The sequence below is a fragment of the Harpia harpyja genome, chromosome Z, assembly GCF_026419915.1.
Source record: "Harpia harpyja isolate bHarHar1 chromosome Z, bHarHar1 primary haplotype, whole genome shotgun sequence".
NCBI classification, from domain to species: domain Eukaryota; kingdom Metazoa; phylum Chordata; class Aves; order Accipitriformes; family Accipitridae; genus Harpia; species Harpia harpyja.
In genome coordinates, this window is record NC_068969.1 from 61,562,555 (window position 1) to 61,584,274 (window position 21,720).

Consider the following 21,720-nt stretch of genomic DNA (forward strand, 5'->3'; position numbering starts at 1 on the left):
GAAACAGCCAGTTGTAACCAGTCGGTGAAATCAGGGAAGGCAGGAGATCCTCTGAAGTGGTCTTGGGTCAGAAGGACAAAGTAGCTGAGCTGAAGATAGTCATTAGGAAAAGCAGCTGACCCAGTGTTACAGGTTCATAGTCCGGGGCATGCTGAGATGCTTTAGAGAGGGGAGGGCTAAAGACAGGCAGAGCACATGTGTAGTAAGGGCAGTGCATACATCTCCATCTGTGCTCTATATTCAGGGAGGTGGGAAATCATTCCATGTGTGGTGGAAAGGGTTAAAGTCTTTAATTCTGGGGTGCTCAAGTTGAAAGGGTGTAGGTGTGTCACATGTTTTACAGTGATTTTAGGGAAAGAAGAATGGTGCCAGAGCAACAGTGAGGGAGTATAAATGCACGGCTGCAAGTTGAAACACAAGATCCAGGACAAGGAAGAATCGGGCTTGCAGGTGGTTCTTCTGTCACCGAGCAACTTTGTCTCCTTTGGGAAGTCACTTAGCCTCTGTACTTTCCTTGCCTCTGCCTTTTTTCTGTCCTGTTTTAATGCACTTGGGGACTTCGTTTCTGCCAGGATGTTTGTACAGTGACTGTTTGGAGTCCCTAGTTTGGTTGGTGCCTCTGGGTATTACAGTAATGTAGACTATAGTAACATCATAGTGGAGGGGAAAAAACAGAGCAATCTACTGAAAGGTTGCTTTGGATTCTAGGACTATGAATAGAACAGAAAGGAAATGGAGAAGGACGTACCTAAAGACAGAATATCCAGCCGTACCTAAGTGAAAGAAAAAAGTTATAAAATGCAGAACATTCTAAAAAAAAAACAGAGAAAGAACCAAGATGAGCCTACAAAGAAACAAGGTATATTATAAACAGATCAGAGTATATGTGCACACATGAATGAGAGAAACCTCAAAGGCAGTAAATCCTGTTTTGTAAGAGAGCAGAAGGGGAAGTTGCTGTTCCTGACCTGCAGAGGGAAAGGTTGCACTGCGAGTTCGTTAGATACCAACAGCTCTCCATGGGCAGAGGGCACTTGAGGCACAGATCTTCAAGAAATCTGGTTTATTAGCTCTGCTCTTTGAGGAACAATTTGGGTTTTGGTCACGCTTCCTCCAGAACTAACACGTAATGACCTGCCATTGCTGTTTCTTATGCTGGTATCATCTTTACCAGCTATTTAAGATGGATTACAGACAGGCCAGATCCTGCAATAGGAGCTTACTTCCTCAGAACGGCATGGCAGGACAAGAAACAAAAGCAAGCTTCTCTGATGCCAGCCACTGGATGGAGCTGGTACAAGAATATCTTGCTGATGGCATGAGACGGACAGCAGATAGGGTAGCTATCCCACTGCCCTCAGAACTAGCATTTTCAGCCTGAACCTGTGGGTTGTTGGGGTCTGGGGACTGCTTCTAAAGGCTTGAGGGCCAGTAACTGAGAAAACCAAGGCTGTTGCAGGAAGCTTAAGCATGTTACAAACAAGTTGTGTCCTCATGAGAGCAACTCGGGAGTCTGCCAGCTAAAGAAGCTTGAAAGTCATGAGTATAACTGAATTTTAAAATGATGGGCGAGACCAAAACCCAGTGAGATCACAGCAAATCCTTCCATAAACTGTACAGGTTTCTGATCCGTCTACAACCGCTCAATTTAATTTACTGAACTACGCACTTGTTGTGGCCTGCTGTCTTCAGTCCTCTCAGCCTTGGGGCACTCTGAAAGCCTTAGTTGGGCCTGCAAAAGCAGGACTCTGCCTTAGCGTGGATCTGCTTTATAAAATAATACTTGGAGGTTCTTGCTGCATGCCTCCTGGCTCAGATTCAGTGGAGATCGTTCATGTTACAGGTCTAATATCTGTAATCACACTTCACGGAGAATATTAAAATGCCACCTGAAGCTTCTACTTAAAAATATGGCTCTGGCAGCTAGGACATTTGGGAAGAAGCAACAATAGAACGAGAGCTGCGATGAAGCTCTAAACAAAGAGTGGAGGATAAATAAATGTGTCGTGTCCCAGCACTGCAGTGTCAGTTACCAGTTTTCGTCTTAGGAGGAGCCTGGTAGCTCAGAGAGAAATCAAGAGCTCCATGGTGCAGTATGTGCAGCAAGAGGTGGGCACTGCTCCAAATGCATGGCAGGCAAGCATAGCTATGGAGAAAAGGGGGCAGAGCCAGTGTGGTGGGGGTCTCTTGAACTGCTGCAGAGGGCTGGGTTCAGGTTGTCTGCTGGGTACCCCTGTGAGCCTCTCAGGAAAGCCAGAGATATGACCCATTCCTGTAGAGTAAGGAGATGAGCTGTGTGCGTAACATTTGTGCGATTTGTATCACGCGTGCATTTCAATTGAGGCACATCAGGTGTTCCCTCTGCCTCCTCTCGGTTCTTCCTCCCTCCACTCCCCCAGATAATCGTCCCCTTGCACCTCCCCTGCCTGCCATGTCCGGGCTAGAAGCAGCAGAGACTGTGCTCTCCAGCGTTTGTGTATAAATACAAGCACATATGAAGAAGTGTGCAGGCATGGGGTATCTGTGTGTCAATACAAATGCGTACGTACGACGCAGACGTGTTATGAATACAAACATGGATGGTTCATGTGTCTGTATCGGGTGGACAAATACAGGCTCTGCCCCAAGCCAGCAGAACCAGATTTTCAGAGCATCTTTCACTACAAATGCCAAAGACTGCCTGAAGAGTGGCCCAGCCCCGGGGAACCCCGAGCTGAGGTACAGGGCTCTCTCCTGATGGCTCGCCGCGGCCCTGCGTGGACGCCTCGGGAAGGCGGGGGGCAAGACACGCTCCTCCGCCGGGATGGCCGCCGCAGCCCTGCGCGGCGGAGGGGTGCCTGCGCGTGTCCGTCCCCGCCCCGGGAGGGCCGCAGCCGCCTCTTCCGGCGCTCCTCAGCGGCCATGATGCATTTCTGTTCCGGTCTGCCCTCTGGCTTGATGCAGTCAATCTCGGTCCTCGCCAAGACAGCACCGGCACCGTTGTTAAAGAATAAAATGGCGAAAAGCGCGATTACGCCAACAGCTATAGGAATCGGCGATGGATTTATTTTGGGGGGAGGGTGAGGTCTGGCAGTGCGGGACTTGAGGGAAGAGCAGTCGGGCCGGGGGGAAGCGATGGCGCTCTCCGGCCGCTTAGCCCTCTGCGTTTCCTCCTCAGAGCCTGGCGGACCCCGAAAAGAGCCGATTCCTCCCCTCCCCGGCGGCTGGCAGCGCGGTGGGCGGAGGGAGCGCGCACCCACGCCGCCCCGCCGCGGGCCCCGGCGCAGCCCTCGCCGCGGCCCTCGCCGCAGCCCTCGCCCAGCACCCGCCCCCCGCCTCCCTCCCCGCACCAAGTGGGGGCACAAACTGAAAGTAAACAAAAAACCGAACACACAACCCCCCACACCCCCACACACCCCAACCCCTCTCAAGCCCAACCAGAGGGGGACGGCGGCGGTGAGGCGGGAGCGACTTTCTCCGGGTGAGTACAGCGGCGGGCGCCCGACCGGAGGATGCCCCGGCGGGGAGCAGAGCCGAAGCTGCAGCCCCCCGCCGCGGCTGCGGGACTGGCTGAGCCTCGGGAAGGGAAGGGGCGGTGTTGGGGGGTGCGGCGCAGCCCCGGCGGGGATGCTGAGCCCGGAGAAATGGAGCGAGGCAGGGCTGGAGGGAGAGGCGGCAGGGAGAGCGGGTAGGAAGTCTGGGAGGATTTGCAGGGAGCTGCTGCTCCCGCGGGACAGCCGGGGTGGTGGTTTACCCTCCTTGCCTCAACTCTTCCGCTCGGCCTGACGGAGGTGGGAGAGCGCTGCAAGGTCATCTTTGCCAGCGGAGTTGGGACAGGACAGAAGCTTGTGTGGCCCACGGGATGCGCGGACCGCACCGCATCGCTAGGTAAAAGTACTGAGTGCTGGGCGCTGCATGTGCAAGAATGAAGCCCCGACCCAGCGCAATACCCTGGGGCAACTGGTACAGCACACCCATGGAGTGGGCAGTTCCCCCTCTAGAAGAATACCTAAAAATGGGAGGATTACAACTCTTTTACCGGGCAGGGGGTAGGGGGACGTTCAGTGGGTCATCAGAGTCTTACTTTTTGCCGTGCACAGGGTAAGACGTGGTGTTAAAGATACTGATCTGCTCCAGGATGTGCCTTGAGTAGCTTTTCACCAACAGTTGTTGGCAGAATTCATCCTCTTCCCCTCCTGATGCCCCGTTTTGGCTATAATGCGGGAGGCACAGAAGATGCAGAGGCTTTATAAAAGATCCTACCTGATTTGAGAAGTGCTCAGCTGGCAGGCGTGCACTTCTGTGCCCACACAAAACCTTCAAAAGCAGCTGTCCCATGCAGAGCAGAACTCACACAGCATGGTTTTGTGTAAGATTTTACTAAAGAGGCTTTTCTTCAGAGGTCAGTGGGAAGGGATGAACTCATATTGCAGTGGAAGCAGAAACAGGATCATTTTTTTATCTCTAGCTGCCAGTGCCACAGAGGTAGTACTACAACAGGCAGTAGTTTTCAGACCCATCCCTCTTTGTCAGGTTTTTGGAACTTTGTGAATGGGATTAGGATGGGGGGAAAGCTGGCAGGTGCATGCATACGGAGACAATACAATCAAATACACCTTCTTTTCATGGAAAACCAGCCTAAATGACACGAGGCACATCTCTGAAAGAGATAGCAATTAAAGTAGCAATTTATTAAACATTTTTGTGTGTGTTTCTGCTTTCTGAGCTTTCAGAATACCCAGATTTTCAAACTTCACTCCTCTGTGTTGAGAAATAAAGTCTTACCATTCTCCCATCCTCTTTTTTTTTTTTTTTTTTGTAGGATGAAGCTGGAATTTGCACCTACTCCTGTTGTCAGGAGTTGGGATTTTCACACAGTGAAATCCAGCATACAGCAAAACAGTAGGGCTCTGTGAAGGCTCAAAAAATCATTGGGGAAGGGAGAGAGTTATTTGAGAAGAGGCAGACCAGCGCAGATGTAGATTACAAGGGAAGGGGAATTTGTTAAATTTAAATGTTTTTAGGTGTGGACAGCATTTGTGTGTATGCTGTATGGTTACTTTCTCTATGCATTGGGCTAGATACATTGGTGAACAGAAGTCCCAGAAGAGTGCCATGTAGTAAGTCCCAAGGCCAGATAGTTGTGTGCCTCCTCCAGGAGCATTTTCAGGGCTTGTCCAGGGAAGGAAAGTCTTTCATTCCTCACCTGTTTGTGAGTCTGCTGAAAAGCAGCAGTTGCCATCTGAAACTGAGGAAAACGGCTGCCGTTCCCACACAGGACCGAGCCAGGCCCATCAGTGTCTCTCTATGCTGACTGCAAGGATGAGAGGATGTGTGACCCTGCTTTGAGAGGATGCCCAAGTCCAGGGTGACCAGAAGGAGAGTAGATGCCTGGGGCTGTGCATGAGAGTGCTGTTTTGTGCAAGCTGCTTTCTGGATACCTGGCTCAAAATGTGGCTCTGGCACCTACAGAAAGCTATGGGTAGACATCAAGCTAACCACTGAGCTGAATGAGCATTTTTTATTGATGCTGTACCCTTTTTCAGCAGCGGTCACCATGAAGAGTAAGGATGGAGTGGGAAAGCCCTGCAGCAAAGGCTGAAGACTTCAGACAAGCCGGCCTTCCTGACACTTAGCTCTAACTGCTCTGGCAGGCCTGGCAGTGCAGCATGATTAGGATGAGGAGGAAGAAACTGTGGGCGTCTTGCTTCTGCTTTGCAGCTGCCTTTTTCTTCGTGGTGACACTCCAGGTACAGGGGCAAGCGGGGGTGTATGCATGAGATTGCTCTCAAAGTATGACACAGTTCTGTCAGATGAGAGAGAGCATTGTAGGCGACAGAAATTTTCTGTAGAAGTGTGTGCTTTAAGAGGAGTGTTTAAAGAACCTCTGTCAGCAGCATTGGCCTGGTGGTAATAGCTGACTCCAGAAGTGACATCGCACAGAAAACACCTTTCTTGCATAGCTCCTTGGCTTCTGGAGGCGTTTCTCAGGAGTGGTGTACCATACCATGCCATGTTGTGTTGCCTCCATCCAGTATTGCCTCCTCTGTTCATGTGTTTGAACTCATTAGGCAGGGAGGCGAGGCTGGACCCGTTTCATATTAACGTGGCAGACAGACCAGGGAAATCTGAGCACATGCGTAAGTGGTAATGGAAATCTGTCCATCAGTCCTGACTCAAAGGCCATTCTTAGTGTTGGAAAGTCCAGTAGCTGGTCAGTGAAAAAATGCATAAGAGAAAAATCAAGATGGAGGCGTATTAATTTGTGGCTGGTGCAGGTTACCCTAGATTTTTGTTAGAGGAGAACAACTTTTAGACAAATTAAATCAGCCTTGTCTGGCAGTCATGGGACTGTAGGAGACTTCAGTCATGAGAAGGCCGGGATCTGCCCCAGAGATGTCTTTCCGCTTGGGCTGTGCTCTGAACTGAGGCTCTGGTTCAGACAGGTACCTCAGGTAACTCCCAGTGGAGCCAGCAGGAGGACCTCTGAAGGTTTCCCAGGCCAGCTGCCCACTCCAAATTGGAGCCATTTGTTGGAGGGCAGTCACTGACACTTAATGGTCACTTTCAGTTGTGTTCCTCTGAACAAGGCATCCAAAGGTGATATGGCTGCCCTAGCACAGGAGTAACACTAGCAAGTCTTTAGGACCTTTATTGGGAGGGTTTGAGACTCCGCTGCACCTCCACAGCTAAGCAGATTTGGAGCTTGTTAGAGCTTCCCTCTGCCTGGGTAGGTCTGGTAGGTCTTTCACTTCTCTGCACTTTTCTCCTCTACCTAGCCATGAAGTTGTAGTTACATTGTCTTTAAGACCTGGGATTTTTATCTGGGAGTGTTCACTGGACAGTGACACTTGGTGCCCTGGTGCTGGGACTGCTGTAGCACATGAGCTGTTGATATAGTTGTGGTGTATCAATCCCCAGGAGTTCAGAGAGAGCTACTAGAAATTCTACGCAAATATAGAGGTTCCTTAAATTCTGCCAGGGCAAAATTTGGAAGCAAAGAAGGAGCACGTTCCTGCAGAAACCTGGACATCAAATAGTTACAGACTTACTTCAATTGTATTGCTGCAGTTATATCTTTTCAAACTATTAGATGTATGAATCTTTTCCTCAGCTAGTATCTTGTCCACTTGCCAATGTGGGAGTGTTCCTGTATTTTTCTGTACAGCTGCACTTTGCACAGCCTCCTGTGTGGGCTCTCCCAGTATCCTGCGTTGCACAGAACCTATTTAGTCTAGCTACTATCAGTGTGTTTTGCTACACAGTAAGAGCAAATGACACAGCAAACAGCCAAATGAATGCATGCAGCAAAACTATCAGGGAAGATAAATGTTTCCAAACAACTTAATATAAACAACACTCCCGCTTTCCAGTATCCTCTTTCAGAGCCATCCGACAAGCAAAAGTGCTGTGGCCAAAGCTGACTGGTGGGTTTGAGTTCCTGCATCATTCTTGCAGCTGTTTCTGGGGTGCCATTATGCACTGCCTGTGAAGGTGTATGCACAAAAAGCCATTTGCACGGTAGTGGGAAGGTCTTTGCCCCTAAGCTAACAGCAGGAGCTATGTGTCCTGTGGCAATATGTGCTGGCACCATTTCTGTTACTTTGCTCAGCAGACTTCTCTGCCCCAGGACACTTTTATGTCAGGTACTACCTGTAGAAAAGAGCAGTGGCTTCCTGGGCACCAGAAATCCCCCAGATTTTCTGGGGACATCTGTCTCATGGCAGATGGTGAGCAGTGTTAGAGGCTTATCCTATGGGTGGAGAGTTTTTAAGGTTCCTCATAGGGCTTCAGATCTGTAAATGATGGTTTATACTGGTAGGTCTTTCACTTCTCTGCATGCAGATGAGATTTTTGTCCTCTACCTAGCCATGAAGTTGTAGTTACATTGTCTTTTAAGACCTGTCTGCACCTGGTTTATTCAGTTAGTGGTTTAAAAATTAGTAGGAGTGAGTACAGATGGCCACACAGAGACATGAAAACTTCATGATTTATTTACAGCTAATTTCCAGAAGAAACCTCGCTACTGAATGGCTGTTCTCTGTTTTGTGCTTTTTCCAAGGAGAAAGCGGAAGTTGTGTTGTTAAGTCGTGTGATGTGGCCATATCTCAGTACAGAAATTTATTTTCTCCCTTCTTCTGACAAATCCAAATTAAAGTTTTTGCTGTTCTGACATAAGATCACCTGGATGGTGCTGCAGTCAGTGAAATGCATCCACTTTGACAGGAACTTCACATGCAGACTTAGTTAGTGCTTGATGCTTAAACTCTGACTTGTCAAGCGGGTGTCCTGGCTAATGACAGTGATGCGCTGTGATTTTTGTGTTTATTTCCCTGAAGGTTATCACTGAACTGGGCAATTCAGAGAATAAGGTGGCAGTAATCTCCAGTTTACACAGTGGCCCATTAAAGCCTGTGGAGATACACGCTTTTCAGTTTAAGAAGCAGGAATTTCCCAGCAGCTTCAAGACAGAGTCTGATGTAAATCACTATCCCATCCTGCTCTGGTGGTCTCCCCTGACTGGAGAGACAGGGAGACTGGGTCAGTGCGGACAGGATGTTTGCTTCTTTACTATCAACAAGACCTACCAGCACAATCAGATGACGAGAGCGTTTCTGTTCTATGGTAAGGATCTGTTTCTTTTTAAAGGAGTAACTTTCCCTCCTGCCCAGTTATTTTCCTTTAGAGATTAAATATTCTAGGTGGCAATCACTGAGAGCAGGAAAATTACACAGCTCATTGTGCTAAACTTTGCCTGGTGGTGAATACCATCAGTAGGGATCCAGAGACGTACGTTCCCTGTAAAAGGACTCTGAAAAGTGATGGTGCACGTCTGTGGGATGACTGTTGCCTTGTCTCATGCTGCTTTCCAATCACATGTGCTCCCTGTTTATGGGAGGAAAGATAAATTTCCTGTAGTTGCCAAGTCATGAAAAGACAGTCTGAGATCGAGCCAGCTTTTTCCAGTCTTCCAGCTTGTCACCCCTAGCAGAGGTTCTGCAAGGCCTTTGTTGCACTTGTGCATGTCTTTTGTCTTAAAATAATGCCCTTGCTGGTAACTGTGCAACTCCCCTGCCTCATGTGCTGAGAGATTGCTAGCAGACTGTAAATGGAAAGTAGTGAAAGAAATCTATTGATTCTGCACAGGGAGCAGCAGCTAGTGCAAATTTCTGAGCTGCTCTGGCTCAGCCGCCTCAGAAACTTCCCACTACCTGTACTGTAAAGTGAGTCTACAAAACACAAAAGATGCATCTTTTAAAAGTAGGCCTTATTTTGTTAATTTTGTTCTTTTTCCCCATATGGTTGCTTTTCAGAGAAAAAGTGAGTTTTAGGTGGAAAAAAAAAGCCAAATGCTTTTTTGTGACTGGCAGGTTCAGCTCCTTTGTCTGGAAACAAAACAAAACAAGAGTCCTGAATCTCATTCACTCAGTCAGGATACAGGTGAACTGGAAATATAAGAAGGAAGGACCTTTAGCTTGGTTCTTACCAGTGAACCAAAAACTTCTTATCACTAGTCTTTTCAGAGCTCCAAGTAGGTCAGCTTTGTCAGTTGATAATACTGTGGTCAAGTATGAAAGTGAAGGAATGACAGCAAAGGAATGAGAAGCGGACCCAATAAAAGACAAGGAAAGCTGTGTTTGCATCACACGAAAGCTGTAAAGTCTGGTGGTTTTGGTCTCTGGTAGTAACTCTGTTTCAACATTAGGACTATTGTTCATTTTCAGCAGGCTTGTGGACATGCTTTACTTACTTATTTTTAAAGGACTATTTACACTGGGCAAAACACTATCCCTGTAGCTTTTTTATTTTTCTAGTGATGCTGGCTGTGAACTGTGTAAAGGCAAATGTCAAAATATGCAAAAATATTACTTATTTTTAAACCACAATAAATGATCTCACAATGCTAAAACCTCCAGAGACAAAGGTCATAGGTGGTATTGAAGGTGAAAAAAATGCTGCATCAATACAGAAAAGCTACACCCCCCCCCAATACCACCACCACCACTGTCCCCTGCCCCAACCACCTTGATGCACTGAGCCGTGGGCCTGCAAAAAGGCAGATTTTGATGTTCCAGAATTACCCTCTAAACAGCCTGCTGGCTGAAGACTCGAACATCTGCATTTCCATGCTAAGGTTGGATCAGGGTACAGTTTCACTTTCGAAAGAAACTGCATTAATTTCCCCCTAATATTTGGTCAGTGAGGTAGTCAAGAGAAGAATGATCCAAAGCTTAGGAAAAATATTATGCAAAAATATGGGGTACAGATGTTTTTGAGCAGAACTGCTTTGTTAGGAACACCTTGGCAGCTTGTCCTGATTTACTGTCCTAGCCTGGGAACCCCCTAGGTGTAGGTGATGACTTTGTCAAGCGCCACCATCTCCTGTTTGGAAGTGAGATGTGGCATCCACTTGCTGGATTTTGTCTCTGCTTTTGAGAGGGATTCCCAACTCCACTTTTTCACTGTCACGTACTTCACAGAGTTTTGCATGTAGTGAGTGCAATGCAACTGAGTCAGCATGAGCTGGATCTGGTGCTGTGCTGTCAGAACCTCAGGGGTGTTGTTCCTAAGGGAGGAGGATGTCCAGCTTTTCTGCACTGGAGTGTTCAGTCCTTGGAGTATGAATCCTGAATGAAAGATGTCTCCTTAGATGCAGAACTTCTGACAGCATCTGTCTTTCTCTTCTGCACTTTACCACATACATAAGATTTCCTAATTAGTAGTTTGGAAGTTGAAATTGCTTGTAATTGTAGTCTTGTGCTTTCTTTATTCCCTCATAAGCTCCTTTATTTCCTTCATCTCATGGGGTAGGGAACATGCTGATGTTATCTTCCCTTTAATCCTTAAGAGCCTTTTGTCTTCTTGTTGGACTGATATTGACTGAGCATTGCATTAGAATCAGTCATTCTGATGTGCTCTGATCTATAGAACATTTTTCTTTAAGTTTCTCTTTGCCTAATTTTCTCCTTGTTTAGTAAGTTTTGCATGTTGCATTTTTGTCTCTCTCTGTATTGGCTTTATGTGGCAAGGTTTTGGTAGCGGGGGGGGTTACAGGGGTGGCTTCTGTGAGAAGCTGCTGGAAGCTTCCCCTGTGTCTGACAGAGCCAATACCAGCCGGCTCTGAGATGGACCTGCCACCGGCAAAGGCTGAGCCCATCAGCGATAGTAGTAGCGCCTCTGTGATAACATATTTAAGAAGGAAAAAAAATTGTTGGGACACAGAAACAGCAGACGGAGAGAGAGTGAGAACATGTAAGAGAAACAACCCTGCAGACACCAAGGTTAGTGAAGAAGGACAGGGAGGAGATGCTCCAGGCACCAGAGCAGAGATTCCCCTGCAGCCTGTGGTGAAGACCATGGTGAGGCAGGCTGTCCCCCTGTAGCCCATGGAGGTCCACGGTGGAGCAGATATCCACTTGCAGCCTGTGGAGGACCCCACGCCAGAGCAGACAGATGCCCAAAGGAGGCTGTGACTCCGTGGGAATCCCATGCTGGAGCAGGCTCCCGGCAGGACCTGCGGATCTGTGGAGAGAGGAGCCCATGGAGCAGATTTTCTGGCAGGACTTGTGACCCCGCGGGGGACCCACGCTGGAGCAGTGTGCTCCTGAAGGACTGCACGCCGTGGAAGGGACCCATGCTGGAGCAGTTGGTGAAGAACTGCAGCCCGTGGGAAGGACCCACGTTGGAGAAGTTCGTGGAGGACTGTCTCCCATGGGAGGGAGCCCATGCTGGAGCAGGGGAAGAGTGTGATGAGTCCTGCCCCTGAGGAGGAAGAAGCGGCAGAAATAATGTGTGATGAACTGACCGTAAACCCCATCCCTGTCCTCCTGTGCCACTGAGGGGGGTAGATAGAGAATCCGGGAGTGAAGTTGTGCCTGGGAAGAAGGGAGAGGTGGAGGGAAGGTGTTCTGAGATTTGGTTTTATTTCTCATTACCTCACTCTGGCTGATTGGTAATAAATTGAGTTAATTTTCCCCAATTTGAGTCTGTTTTGCCTGTGATGGTAATTGGTGAGTGATCTCTCCTGTCCTTAACTCGACCCATGAGCTCTTTGTTATATTTTCTCTCCCCTGTCCAGCTGAGGAGGAGGGAGTGATAGAACGGCTTTGGTGGGCACCTGGCATTCAGCCAGGGTCAACCCGCCACACTCTCTCATCCCTTTCCTTGTCTCATTCTTTCCTGCATTTTTCTTCTCTCTTCCCTGCAATACTACCTTAAAGAGGGAGTGAGCACCCTTGCAAGGGGTGCAGCTGAAGTGCTATGATTTCAATCCACAGCATTTTCATTATTGTCTGTATGCACTGCTGCTTCTCTTCTGGGGATCACTTAGAACAAAGTGTTTTCAAAACCAGATAGGCCTTATAAGCTTCCCTGTGAGAATTTGATTCACTTCCAGTTTTCCTCACCTTCTTGTATCACTATAACATGTCAAAACCAGAGGCAGCAAATAGCATTTTTCAGAGTGGCACAGCCCTTTGTCCTTTTAGTGTTGAGGGCTTGGGACCACCCTTCAGTGGAAAACACTGAACCTCGCTCGCTTGACAATACCAGTTAAAAGTTTTGTATGTTCAGTGCTTGTACTTAAGTAAAAAACAGATACAAGTAAAAGTGAAAAACAGTTACAAGACAGTGAGGAAGTACCTTGAAAGAGATTCATCAGCTTTGCATTTAATCTGCAATAAGGCTAGTTGTATAAGTGTAATACAGCGGTACTGAAGGGAGACCAAGTGTCAGATTCATGAGCTGATATTTTGAATTCAGTTTTGCACAGATCAGACTTTGAGAAAAGGCTTCTAGGTTTGTCCTAAAGCTTCCACCACAGCTTTCCAAAGTTGTTATGGAGGCTCTGTGTCCTTGCGGGGAGGCGCAAGCAGCTGCAGTGGTCTGTTTTTAGAGTTTAGACATTGTTCTTCTTCTACTATTGGCATTTGTTTGAGGAGCCATCTTCTGCCAGAAGCTGCTTCTTTATGTATCTGGGAGGCAGCTGTGATAACATTATCTCTTAATTCTCTCTTTGATAAACTAAATAGATTGGCTTCCAGAGTCTCTATAGTACAATGTCTTTCCAAGACTTGAAGACATTCTTGTAATTTTTCTCCTTAACCCTGTCCAATATTTTAGCATCTTTTTGTTATTTTGGTACTAGAACAAAATTGAGCCCTGCAGTGACCATTTTGCTCACATCATAGATGGAGACAATACCATCTGTTCCCCTATTTACAGAACCTTAGTAGTCTAATTTCAGTGCATTAAAATATAAGATTCCTAGTGAGCCTTTGAAATGAGAGGCCTTTAAACTAATATGACCTGAAAGGAAACTATTTCTAATATTAACTACTGATCCCCATTCTCTAGGTTATTCTGTTGCCAAATTCAGTTTTATCTGTCATAACACTCCTCTGTCTTTGCATGAATTGCTCTCTTTGCAGTATTGCCTTACAATGTCAGAAATGTGACGGTTGTAGGGCTGATATTAAATTAAAACTAGGCTTCTGTGTCATTGTACTTAGTGTTGCATGACAGATAGGGGCAGACTAAACACTGTTTGCTTTTGTCTAGGTACTGACTTCAGGATAGACAGCCTACCTCTCCCTCGTAGAGACTATCATGACTGGGCCCTTTTCCATGAAGAGTCACCAAAAAACAACTACAAACTCTTCCATGAACCGACCATCACCTTATTCAACCACACTGCAACCTTTAGCCGCCATTCTCACCTACCGCTGACCACTCAGTACCTTGAGGGTGTAGAGGTCCTGAAGTCGTTGAGGTACATGATCCCACTGCAGATGAAGAACAACCTGAGGAAGAGGCTTGCACCACTTGTATATGTGCAGTCTGACTGCAACCCTCCTTCTGATCGGGACAGCTATGTGCGTGAGCTGATGTGCCACATTGAAGTAGACTCTTACGGGGAATGTCTGCGTAACAGAGACCTTCCTCAACATCTCAGAAATCCAACTGCCATGGATGATCGGAACTTCTATAAAATACTGGCACAGTACAAGTTCATTCTTGCTTTTGAAAATGCTGTCTGTGAAGATTACATCACCGAAAAACTCTGGCGGCCGCTGAAGTTGGGAGTGGTGCCAGTGTACTTTGGGTCTCCCAGCATTGTAGACTGGCTTCCTAGTAACAAGAGTGCAATCCTGGTATCCAGTTTTTCACACCCGCGGGAACTGGCCCACTATATCAAAATGCTGGATACAAACGATCAAGAATATGAGTCCTACCTACGATGGAAACTGAAAGGGGACATTTCCAACTCAAGACTGCTTACAGCGATGAAGGAACGAAAGTGGGGAGTGCAAGATATCACCCAGGACAACTACATTGACACCTTTGAGTGCATGGTGTGTAACAGAGTGTGGGAAAACATCAGAAGGAAAGAAAAGGTACATGTGACTTTGTCCTTATGTCTCAGAGAGGCTTTAAAATGGCACTAGGCTCAGATTTGTCCCAGGAAGTTTGGTTACCAGATTTCTGTCCAGCCTACAACCACTGGTATTGCAACGCCATTGGGTTGTGCATCCTCACGTCAAAAGGTGTTGGCAGAAGGTGTGGGTGCATGGCCAGAGCATGTGTCCCTCATACTGCAGCAGTGCTTGAGCTCATACACATTGACCGTTGAGCTGGTGGTCCTTTCAGCAGAAAGCGGCTTGAATTGTTCAGGGAGGAGGTTTTTATCAGGTTACAGAGAGTAGCCTAACTTGCTGACTTGCTTTAGATGACCTGAACATTTAGAAACAGGTTGCCCAGAGAGGCTGTGGGATCTCTGTCCTTGGAGGTGTTTTAAAACTCAACTCAATGCTGCCCTAGACAATTAGATATGATTAGACGTGTTTGGAAGAGGGAACTGGACTAGATGATCACTGGAGGTCCCTCCTGACTTAAGTACTCTATGACTGTCTGGGTCTGCATATGTGTGGGTACATTCAAACCTGTAGTGACAACATGCCATTGTCTGTGGCCACATTTGGTGACTAAACATTGGAACATCGATATTTAAGCCAGGTTGTGCGTTTGTGAGAGGAATTGGACCTTTTTCTCCTGGACTAATCCTCCTGAAATTATGCTGATAGAGACCGGCTAGAAATGGCTGTCTTATCAGGGAAGCCCAGCACTGAGGGTCCAGCAGTCTTGCAAGGGTGCCAGCCATGACACCAGCAGGCCATTTCAAAGGCACCATGAGCTGTTCAGTCTCCTGAGGCTGCTAGCTGTGGTGGATTTGGCTGGTATAAACAGAGCTTTACCTGGAATTAGTCTGAAGCTAAAAACTCTCACCACATATATTTCTGAGTTGGTGGATACTCATTTTAGTTGCCACATTCGTTTAAGGTTTCCAGGTTTACATACCAAGAGTCAGTAGCCATTTTTTAAACTCTCCATGAGCTCAGTGGAGAAAAAAACTCAAAAAACTTTTTATGTCCAGTAATGGAACTGGTCAATGACTCTAGTATCCTACAGCTGTCCTATATTCATTAGGCTGTATTTTAGCTGGTCACAGTCTGAGCAGTACACTATGTGGTCAGCCAGTAAAAGGGAGATGAAGAAAGCATTTGAAGTTACTAAGGTGAGCTGAAGTGATGGGGAATGCAGACTGGTAAGCATTACATTTAAGCAGACTTTCCTGTTTGAGTCTGGTGCAAATGTGGACAGATGTCCTCTCTTTGAGTTTGAAATACAACTGTGGAGAGGTATAGAATAGGTTAGATACAGATATTCCTTCCCCATGCTTTTGTGGCTCTCTAGTAAAGAAAATTATGAAGACCAGTTTGCTCTCCTGGTCAGATTCATGGCTTGTTTTTTCTCCTTAAAAAAATCTCATTATGTGTGTGTATATTTAAGATGAAAACAGAATATAATGATGAAAATAGAATTCCTTGCCTTAGAATTTCAGTTTGGGTGGGCTGGTGCTGCTCATTTGCAGCCAGACCTGATCTGAGACTCAGACTGTTGTCAGCATGACTGGCCTTGTCCTGGACACTATGGGGATAGCTGACCCGCTGACATCCACAAGGACATGGCTAGAGCCTGTAGTGGGAAGGAAAATGTCACTGGCATGGTTTGATGGTTTACTAATGGCATAGCACCTTTCTTCTCTGTCTGCCAGGGCCCCTGAATAACCCCTTTTATTCCTCTCCATTGCTAGGGACAGCTGCCTCAGAGATGGAAGGCTCAGGTTAACCATCTGAGCTGCCCCAAACCAGAGGCGTTCTGGTTCTCATCTTCAAACCCTGGCTGGACTTCTCTCCAAGACATGTGGATACCAAGCTTTGAGCAATCCAAGAAAGAAGCCTGGGCGCTGAGGCACCTGGTGGAAAGGAACAGGAATTTTACAGCTCAAGAATTTTGGATGCTTGTTTTCCAGGAATAAACACAATGACCTGTAAATCAGAGCGAGCACTTTGTAGGAGTCTGTGGAATTTTCTTTTGTGGGTGACCTTATCCTATGTGGGATTGGTAGCCATAGGAAGTAGACCTGTAAGACTGAATTTAGTATGTTCAGTGCTCAAGGGGTACTAAGGAGTGCTAAACAATAGAATCATCCTGCCAGGTGATATGTATACATATATATTTATATTAGTTGTCATTAGTTCAGATGTTTGAGCATTAAGACACAAGTCGTCAAGGTTCTCAAAACGCAGTTTTAAGCACACAGCTAATTCCCATGAAGCAGGTCGATCTCCCTCCATCTTCAGATACATACCTGTGTTCATGGCCTCAGGACCCCTTTTTTTCCAGTCCAGGACCCTTGTTTGCTGCATTGATAGCCACAAGCTGGAGAGGAGCTGACATCATTGCACTGGTACAGCTTCTGTGCTGCTCTGGTGGTAGAAGAAAAACTTGGGACTGTGTCCCTGGCTAGCTGTTTATTATCAATTTTCCTGGCATCAGCAGATTTAGCAGGGACTTGGCAAGCTTTGTGTCCTGACACTCAGTGCCAATGTAAAGTGCATTAGTGCTTGGCACAAGGAAGCACCATCTGATAGTGTCCAGGGACAGATTGAATGAAAAACGTGCTGGCTCAGATAAGCAGAACACATGAATATCTCCACTCCCCAGAAATAGGGCTGGCCTCCATCTGACTTTCCTTCTTGCCTTTCTGATGATGGACGAGTATTTGTATCATGTATAAATGTGGAATTACGTGCTTGAAAGGGCAGGGGTAAAACTGAGAGTCCATTGGTGCTGAAAAGTCTTCAATAGGCACAAGGAGAGGTACACAAGCAGCCTGCCTGTTTTAACACAGAAAACCCCAAATTACTTTACTTGATGAAGAAAAAAACCTTGGTGATCTTGGTCATCATTTGCGAAAGGACACACCTTTGCCTGGTATGCAGGCTGTTGCAGTTTTCATCCCAAATTCTTCCAACCTCAGTCTAGGGAGGAGTCAACTTCCACAGGATCTGCAAAATGGCGTTGTCTGGGTGGAGCCATTCAGATGAGGTACAGTCATTCATACACATGCCCATGTATGATGACAGAGGCAGATGTCACTACCAATACGGAGTTCTTCACATTGCTGGAAAAGCAGATTTTCACCTGTCTGGTAATTCCCATGCAATTGTTCCTTGTAGCATGCTATTTTAAAATTGCTGTCAAGCATCTGGCTGTTTTATGAATGGGTAGCCATGGGGAAGGATGTGAATAGCATTTACACCAAGAAATTCAGCTGCAAAATTTACTTACCTTGGAAAAGTTACCTCACCAGAAATTTCCTCATCAAACAGCCAGTGAATTTTTTATTACTTTTAAATCTAGCAAGGGAAAGAGTAGTTTTGTGGCCACAAACCATATAGTATTGGTCATTGTTTCTATGAGCACGTACTTAGTTTCAATTAAGCAAAAGAGTCCCACTGAAATTTCTCACCACTAGTGTTTCGCCAGTGTGGCACACAGCATCTGTTGGACACGTCTTAAACTCTTTCCCCAGTGGTCTACAGTGCAAATGAAAACTAAGCTCCATAAATGAAGCTCTTTGGGAAAGTGGCATTAACTTAGAGACTTTCCTAAATCAGGACTGAGAGCTGGACATAAACCCCATGTTTGCAGAGGGAACTGCTGAATCCCCACCCATTACCATCAATCTCTGTTTCTCCTCCTAGGATGGCACAGAATATCTACAGCTGCACAACTGAAGATTTTTTTTTCTTTGTTTCTGTGGTGGAATCTGTCAGATCCTGAGCTTCCTGAGCAATCTGGTAGATAGATATTATCCAAAGATAGGAGGCATATTGATCTCAGTTTATGGTGCATTATTGTCCCTCATTTTACTTTGGTGTAGTGCGAGGGAAAGGAGGACTGAAATAACTGGTTTACAACCCACATTCTGAAATTTCAAGTGGTCAGCAGCAGGTGTTGAATAAGAGGTAACATCCTCATTCACTGCTATACAAAGTAGAAAGATGAGTCCCCAGAGCAGCTGTCTGAAGGTGTGCTATGATATAAGATAATTGTCACTCAGCCTCACAAGATCCTCTCACAATACGTCCTTTCTAGAAGATAAGCGTTAAGCTCTTGGCTCCCATGGATTAGTTCAGAGCAACCTAAATTTGGTCTCTTGGTCTTTCATCACCCTCTAGAGCCTTTTTTCCTGTGCTGGGTGGAGGGAGGTCTTAGTGAACATCTCCCTGGGAGACTTATGGCAAGGATTTGTGCAGGCTAATCAAGTGTAGGAAAGACTGACCATCGTGAATTTTAAGTTGATCTCTTTTCTCCCCCTACTGCTCTGAGAAGGAATAAGCAGAAGCAGCTGACCAGTCTCTTTTTTATTTATTCATTTATTTTTTTAGCTGATTTGCTAGCCTTCCTGACATGTACAGGTTTGTAATTCTAGCCAACAGAGGAATCTAATTTGTGCAACTGGCCTATGTGTATCTTGGATGCACAGCCCTCTCTTCTTCGGTTTCTTTTTGCCTTAGAAAGGCAATAGTAAAGCAGTTGTGAAAAGCTGTATTTCCAACAAGAGCTGATTCTGGATGAATGAGTACATGCATCCCAACCTCTTGCATAGTGGTAACAAGCTGTCCTGATTTCCCCTGTTGCAGGATGTAAGACACAAAGACAGTTTCTACTGGGCTGGCATTTATTCCCCTGAACCCACATCCAACAGCTCCCATGGGAGTCATACATATTAGTGGCCTCTGAGCCTGCAGTGGCATTTGCATCTGAAATACAAAACCTCGAGACCAGACTGCCCCTTCAGAATATGCCTGTGTTCAGCTTGGAGGTGTCTCTGGGAATTTGCAGCAGTCCCGGTGGGGCTGGGGGAGCCTAGGGAAAGAGGCAACGCTGGAGGTTAGCCCTGGACATGGTCCTCCTTCTCCCTCTCCCTGAGGAAAATCAGGACTGGGGCATGGACAAATGGGAGCAGGGATTGCTTTTACCCTTCCTACCACACTCCCCTGGCCTCTCTGCTTCCAGCCTCTGCCTTCCACCAGCTCCCCCTGATGTACCTGTGCCCTTGTGCCTGTCGTCCTCCATGGCATCTGGTCGTGTAGGGAAGCAAAATACAAGGGGGTGTGTTTTTTTCACTGCAAGCATTTGCTGACATTTCTCCACTTCACTTTCGCTGTGTCAGAGGCCTGAGCCTCCTCCCTGTCCTCCTTGGGGTCTGGCTGCCTGTGCTCGAGGCCAGCTTTGACCTGGTGTAGTGATACCTGGGATCAGGCTGCAGGGAAGCAGCTAAGGTGAGCATGAGAAGGAGCTGGGGAAAGCCTCACCTGGGGCCTCCCTTGTCACGCCAGAGCTGCTTTTGAGGTCCCAAGTCCCTGTCCAGGCTGTGCTGTGCCATGCCGGTACCTGGCCACCATGCTGACCCTGACCAACTTCCTGGACTTCTGTCTCAATCTTGACAGGCTTCATCCCTGTGGACCTGCTGGGTGATTGCTGGGCTGTGGCTGACCCTGCCCTCCATCGCTACCCCTGCCCTGCGCTCCCTGCCTGTGGTGCAGCATCCCCTCCACCCCTGTGGAGATGCTGCCCAATCGGCTTCACTCCCAGTGGATTTTTTGTGTCCCACCCAGGGGCCCTTCCAGAAGCTCTTGCTGGTGGGAAAAGTCCCCTGGGAATACTGGTCCTGCCATCATGAGGCTTTCTCCAACTGTGTAAGAGTTGCTTCACCTGTTGGTGAGCTGGTCTGCAGCAGATGCGCCCGCACCACCCCTGGTGTTGGTCCATCCCCTGACCATTACCCACAAGCCCTTGACAGCCTTATCTCCTGTCCCATGGCAGAGTGCTGTGCAGTTGGGCCCATCCTTCGCCTACCTTGCTCTGTCTCCTCAACTTCCTGCAGCACTCCAGTGATGGGGGCTCGCCTGCCACAACACTTTGATCCCAAGTGTGCACACACTTCACGTTCAAAATTTCTTTCCTCCTCTGATCTCTGGCCACTGTTTTTCTGGCAAACTGTTTGTCCCAGATTAGTTCATTTTTGCATATTCGTTTGCTCTTCAAAAATTTCCTTAACATTGACTTTAGCCAATACACTTGCCTTGTTGCATTTCCTTTAGGAGGGGCTGGTGGGGTGGGGGTGTTAACACAGTTGGGAGCAGGTCATATGAGATTGCTGTGCTAGGCATACATTTGAGGCACAATGGAGTATTTACCCCAGAAAATGAACAGCAAGCCAATGACTGGGGAAGTGATTAGAGAAAAGAAATATAAGGAGGACTTTGGCTGTGTTCATTTCAATGCAAGACAAGCCTCAATCCTATGCTGTGGGTGCACAACTGTGCATTGTGGGCTTCAGAGGTCAAATCCTAGCTTTCCTCCCTCATTCAGCATTTTGCAGAGAAACAATGCCAAAAGCTTGCTTGTGGCAGGCATTAAAGAAAGCCAAAGGTCTCAACGCTGATAAAGCACATTTGCAAAGCATGTGATGCTCTGTTTTGTCAGCAGCATGGCATTAGCCTAACATGAAATACAATGAGGGTTGCTGTATGCTTCTGTAGAAAAGCGTGTCACTACTGTGTATGCATGAGGTGAATAGTGGGGTGGTTTCATATAGCCGACATAGTAGAGCCACATACTGCACAGCACTGTGGAGGCTGACAGCAAAAAACAGACTGAGGTTAAAGCCAGACTCTCTCTGTGTAATTAATGGAGGGAAAGAGCTCACCTGGATTACCCTTAACAGGAGCACTTTCTCCAGCAGCAGAAAGGATGGAAGACCAGGTAGTGTGGAGCGGTGTGGACATATGCTGCTCTGTTCCACTGGCTGACATTCCGCCCTAAGTGTTTTTAAACCACTATTATTGAACCCTCATGTGCAGACCTTGTTTTCAGTGTGTCTCCTAAACTCAGGGTTAATGAATTAATTATTAAAAACCTACAGCCATTTGCTGATCTCTTAACTCTCTCGCCTTGGAAAAAGATAGGGCATAGAGACAGCTATTTTGCATCTGATCAATCAAATATCTTGAAAGCAATCTTGTTTAATACATGTACATATATTCTGCAGGAAAAAACTTACCTGAAGATTGCTAAGGTTGCAAATTAAAGCAGAATGATGAGCACTTGTGCAACTGGTCTTTTTAAAACTAGCGGTTTTGCTGTGAAATATAATGGGAAGTTGGGACACCACCAAGCCCACGAAGCCCAACCCATTTTGCATTCCCAGTCCCATCCCAAAACCACACACACACACAAATGAGTTATCTTCTCCTCCCACTTCCTTTCACTTGCTGTCCATCCTGAACCTGGAGTGAGGTGAGAGTCTGGGAAAAGCATCATCAA

At 46.9% G+C, this 21,720-nt stretch overlaps 1 protein-coding gene across 6 annotated transcripts; it reads left to right on the top strand.

The window, feature by feature from the left end:
* Positions 1-3,291: 3,291 nt before the first annotated feature.
* On the top strand, positions 3,292-16,377 carry FUT10 (fucosyltransferase 10). 6 transcript variants are annotated; one of them, XM_052775865.1, is made up of 6 exons: positions 3,389-3,460; positions 4,802-5,461; positions 5,526-5,729; positions 8,319-8,604; positions 13,540-14,375; positions 16,133-16,377. In XM_052775865.1, exons 3-6 carry the CDS (start codon positions 5,649-5,651, stop codon positions 16,355-16,357), a joined length of 1,428 nt encoding a protein of 475 aa, XP_052631825.1. In that variant the 5' UTR covers positions 3,389-3,460; positions 4,802-5,461; positions 5,526-5,648; the 3' UTR covers positions 16,358-16,377. The 6 variants fall into 6 exon arrangements, with proteins under 6 accessions (XP_052631826.1, XP_052631828.1, XP_052631825.1 ...); XM_052775867.1 differs by having other exon boundaries at positions 4,802-4,881; XM_052775869.1 differs by having other exon boundaries at positions 4,802-4,856.
* Positions 16,378-21,720: the final 5,343 nt, after the last annotated feature.

What these genes read in the sequence shown, in the direction of transcription:
- FUT10 (XM_052775866.1), top strand. Translation starts at nt 5,649, where the DNA reads ATGATTAGGATGAGGAGGAAGAAACTGTGGGCGTCTTGCTTCTGCTTT. An exon ending in TCTTCGTGGTGACACTCCAG is followed by an intron (nt 5,730 to 8,318) that starts GTACAGGGGCAA and finishes ATTTCCCTGAAG; the next exon opens with GTTATCACTGAACTGGGCAA. An exon ending in GAGAGCGTTTCTGTTCTATG is followed by an intron (nt 8,605 to 13,539) that starts GTAAGGATCTGT and finishes GCTTTTGTCTAG; the next exon opens with GTACTGACTTCAGGATAGAC.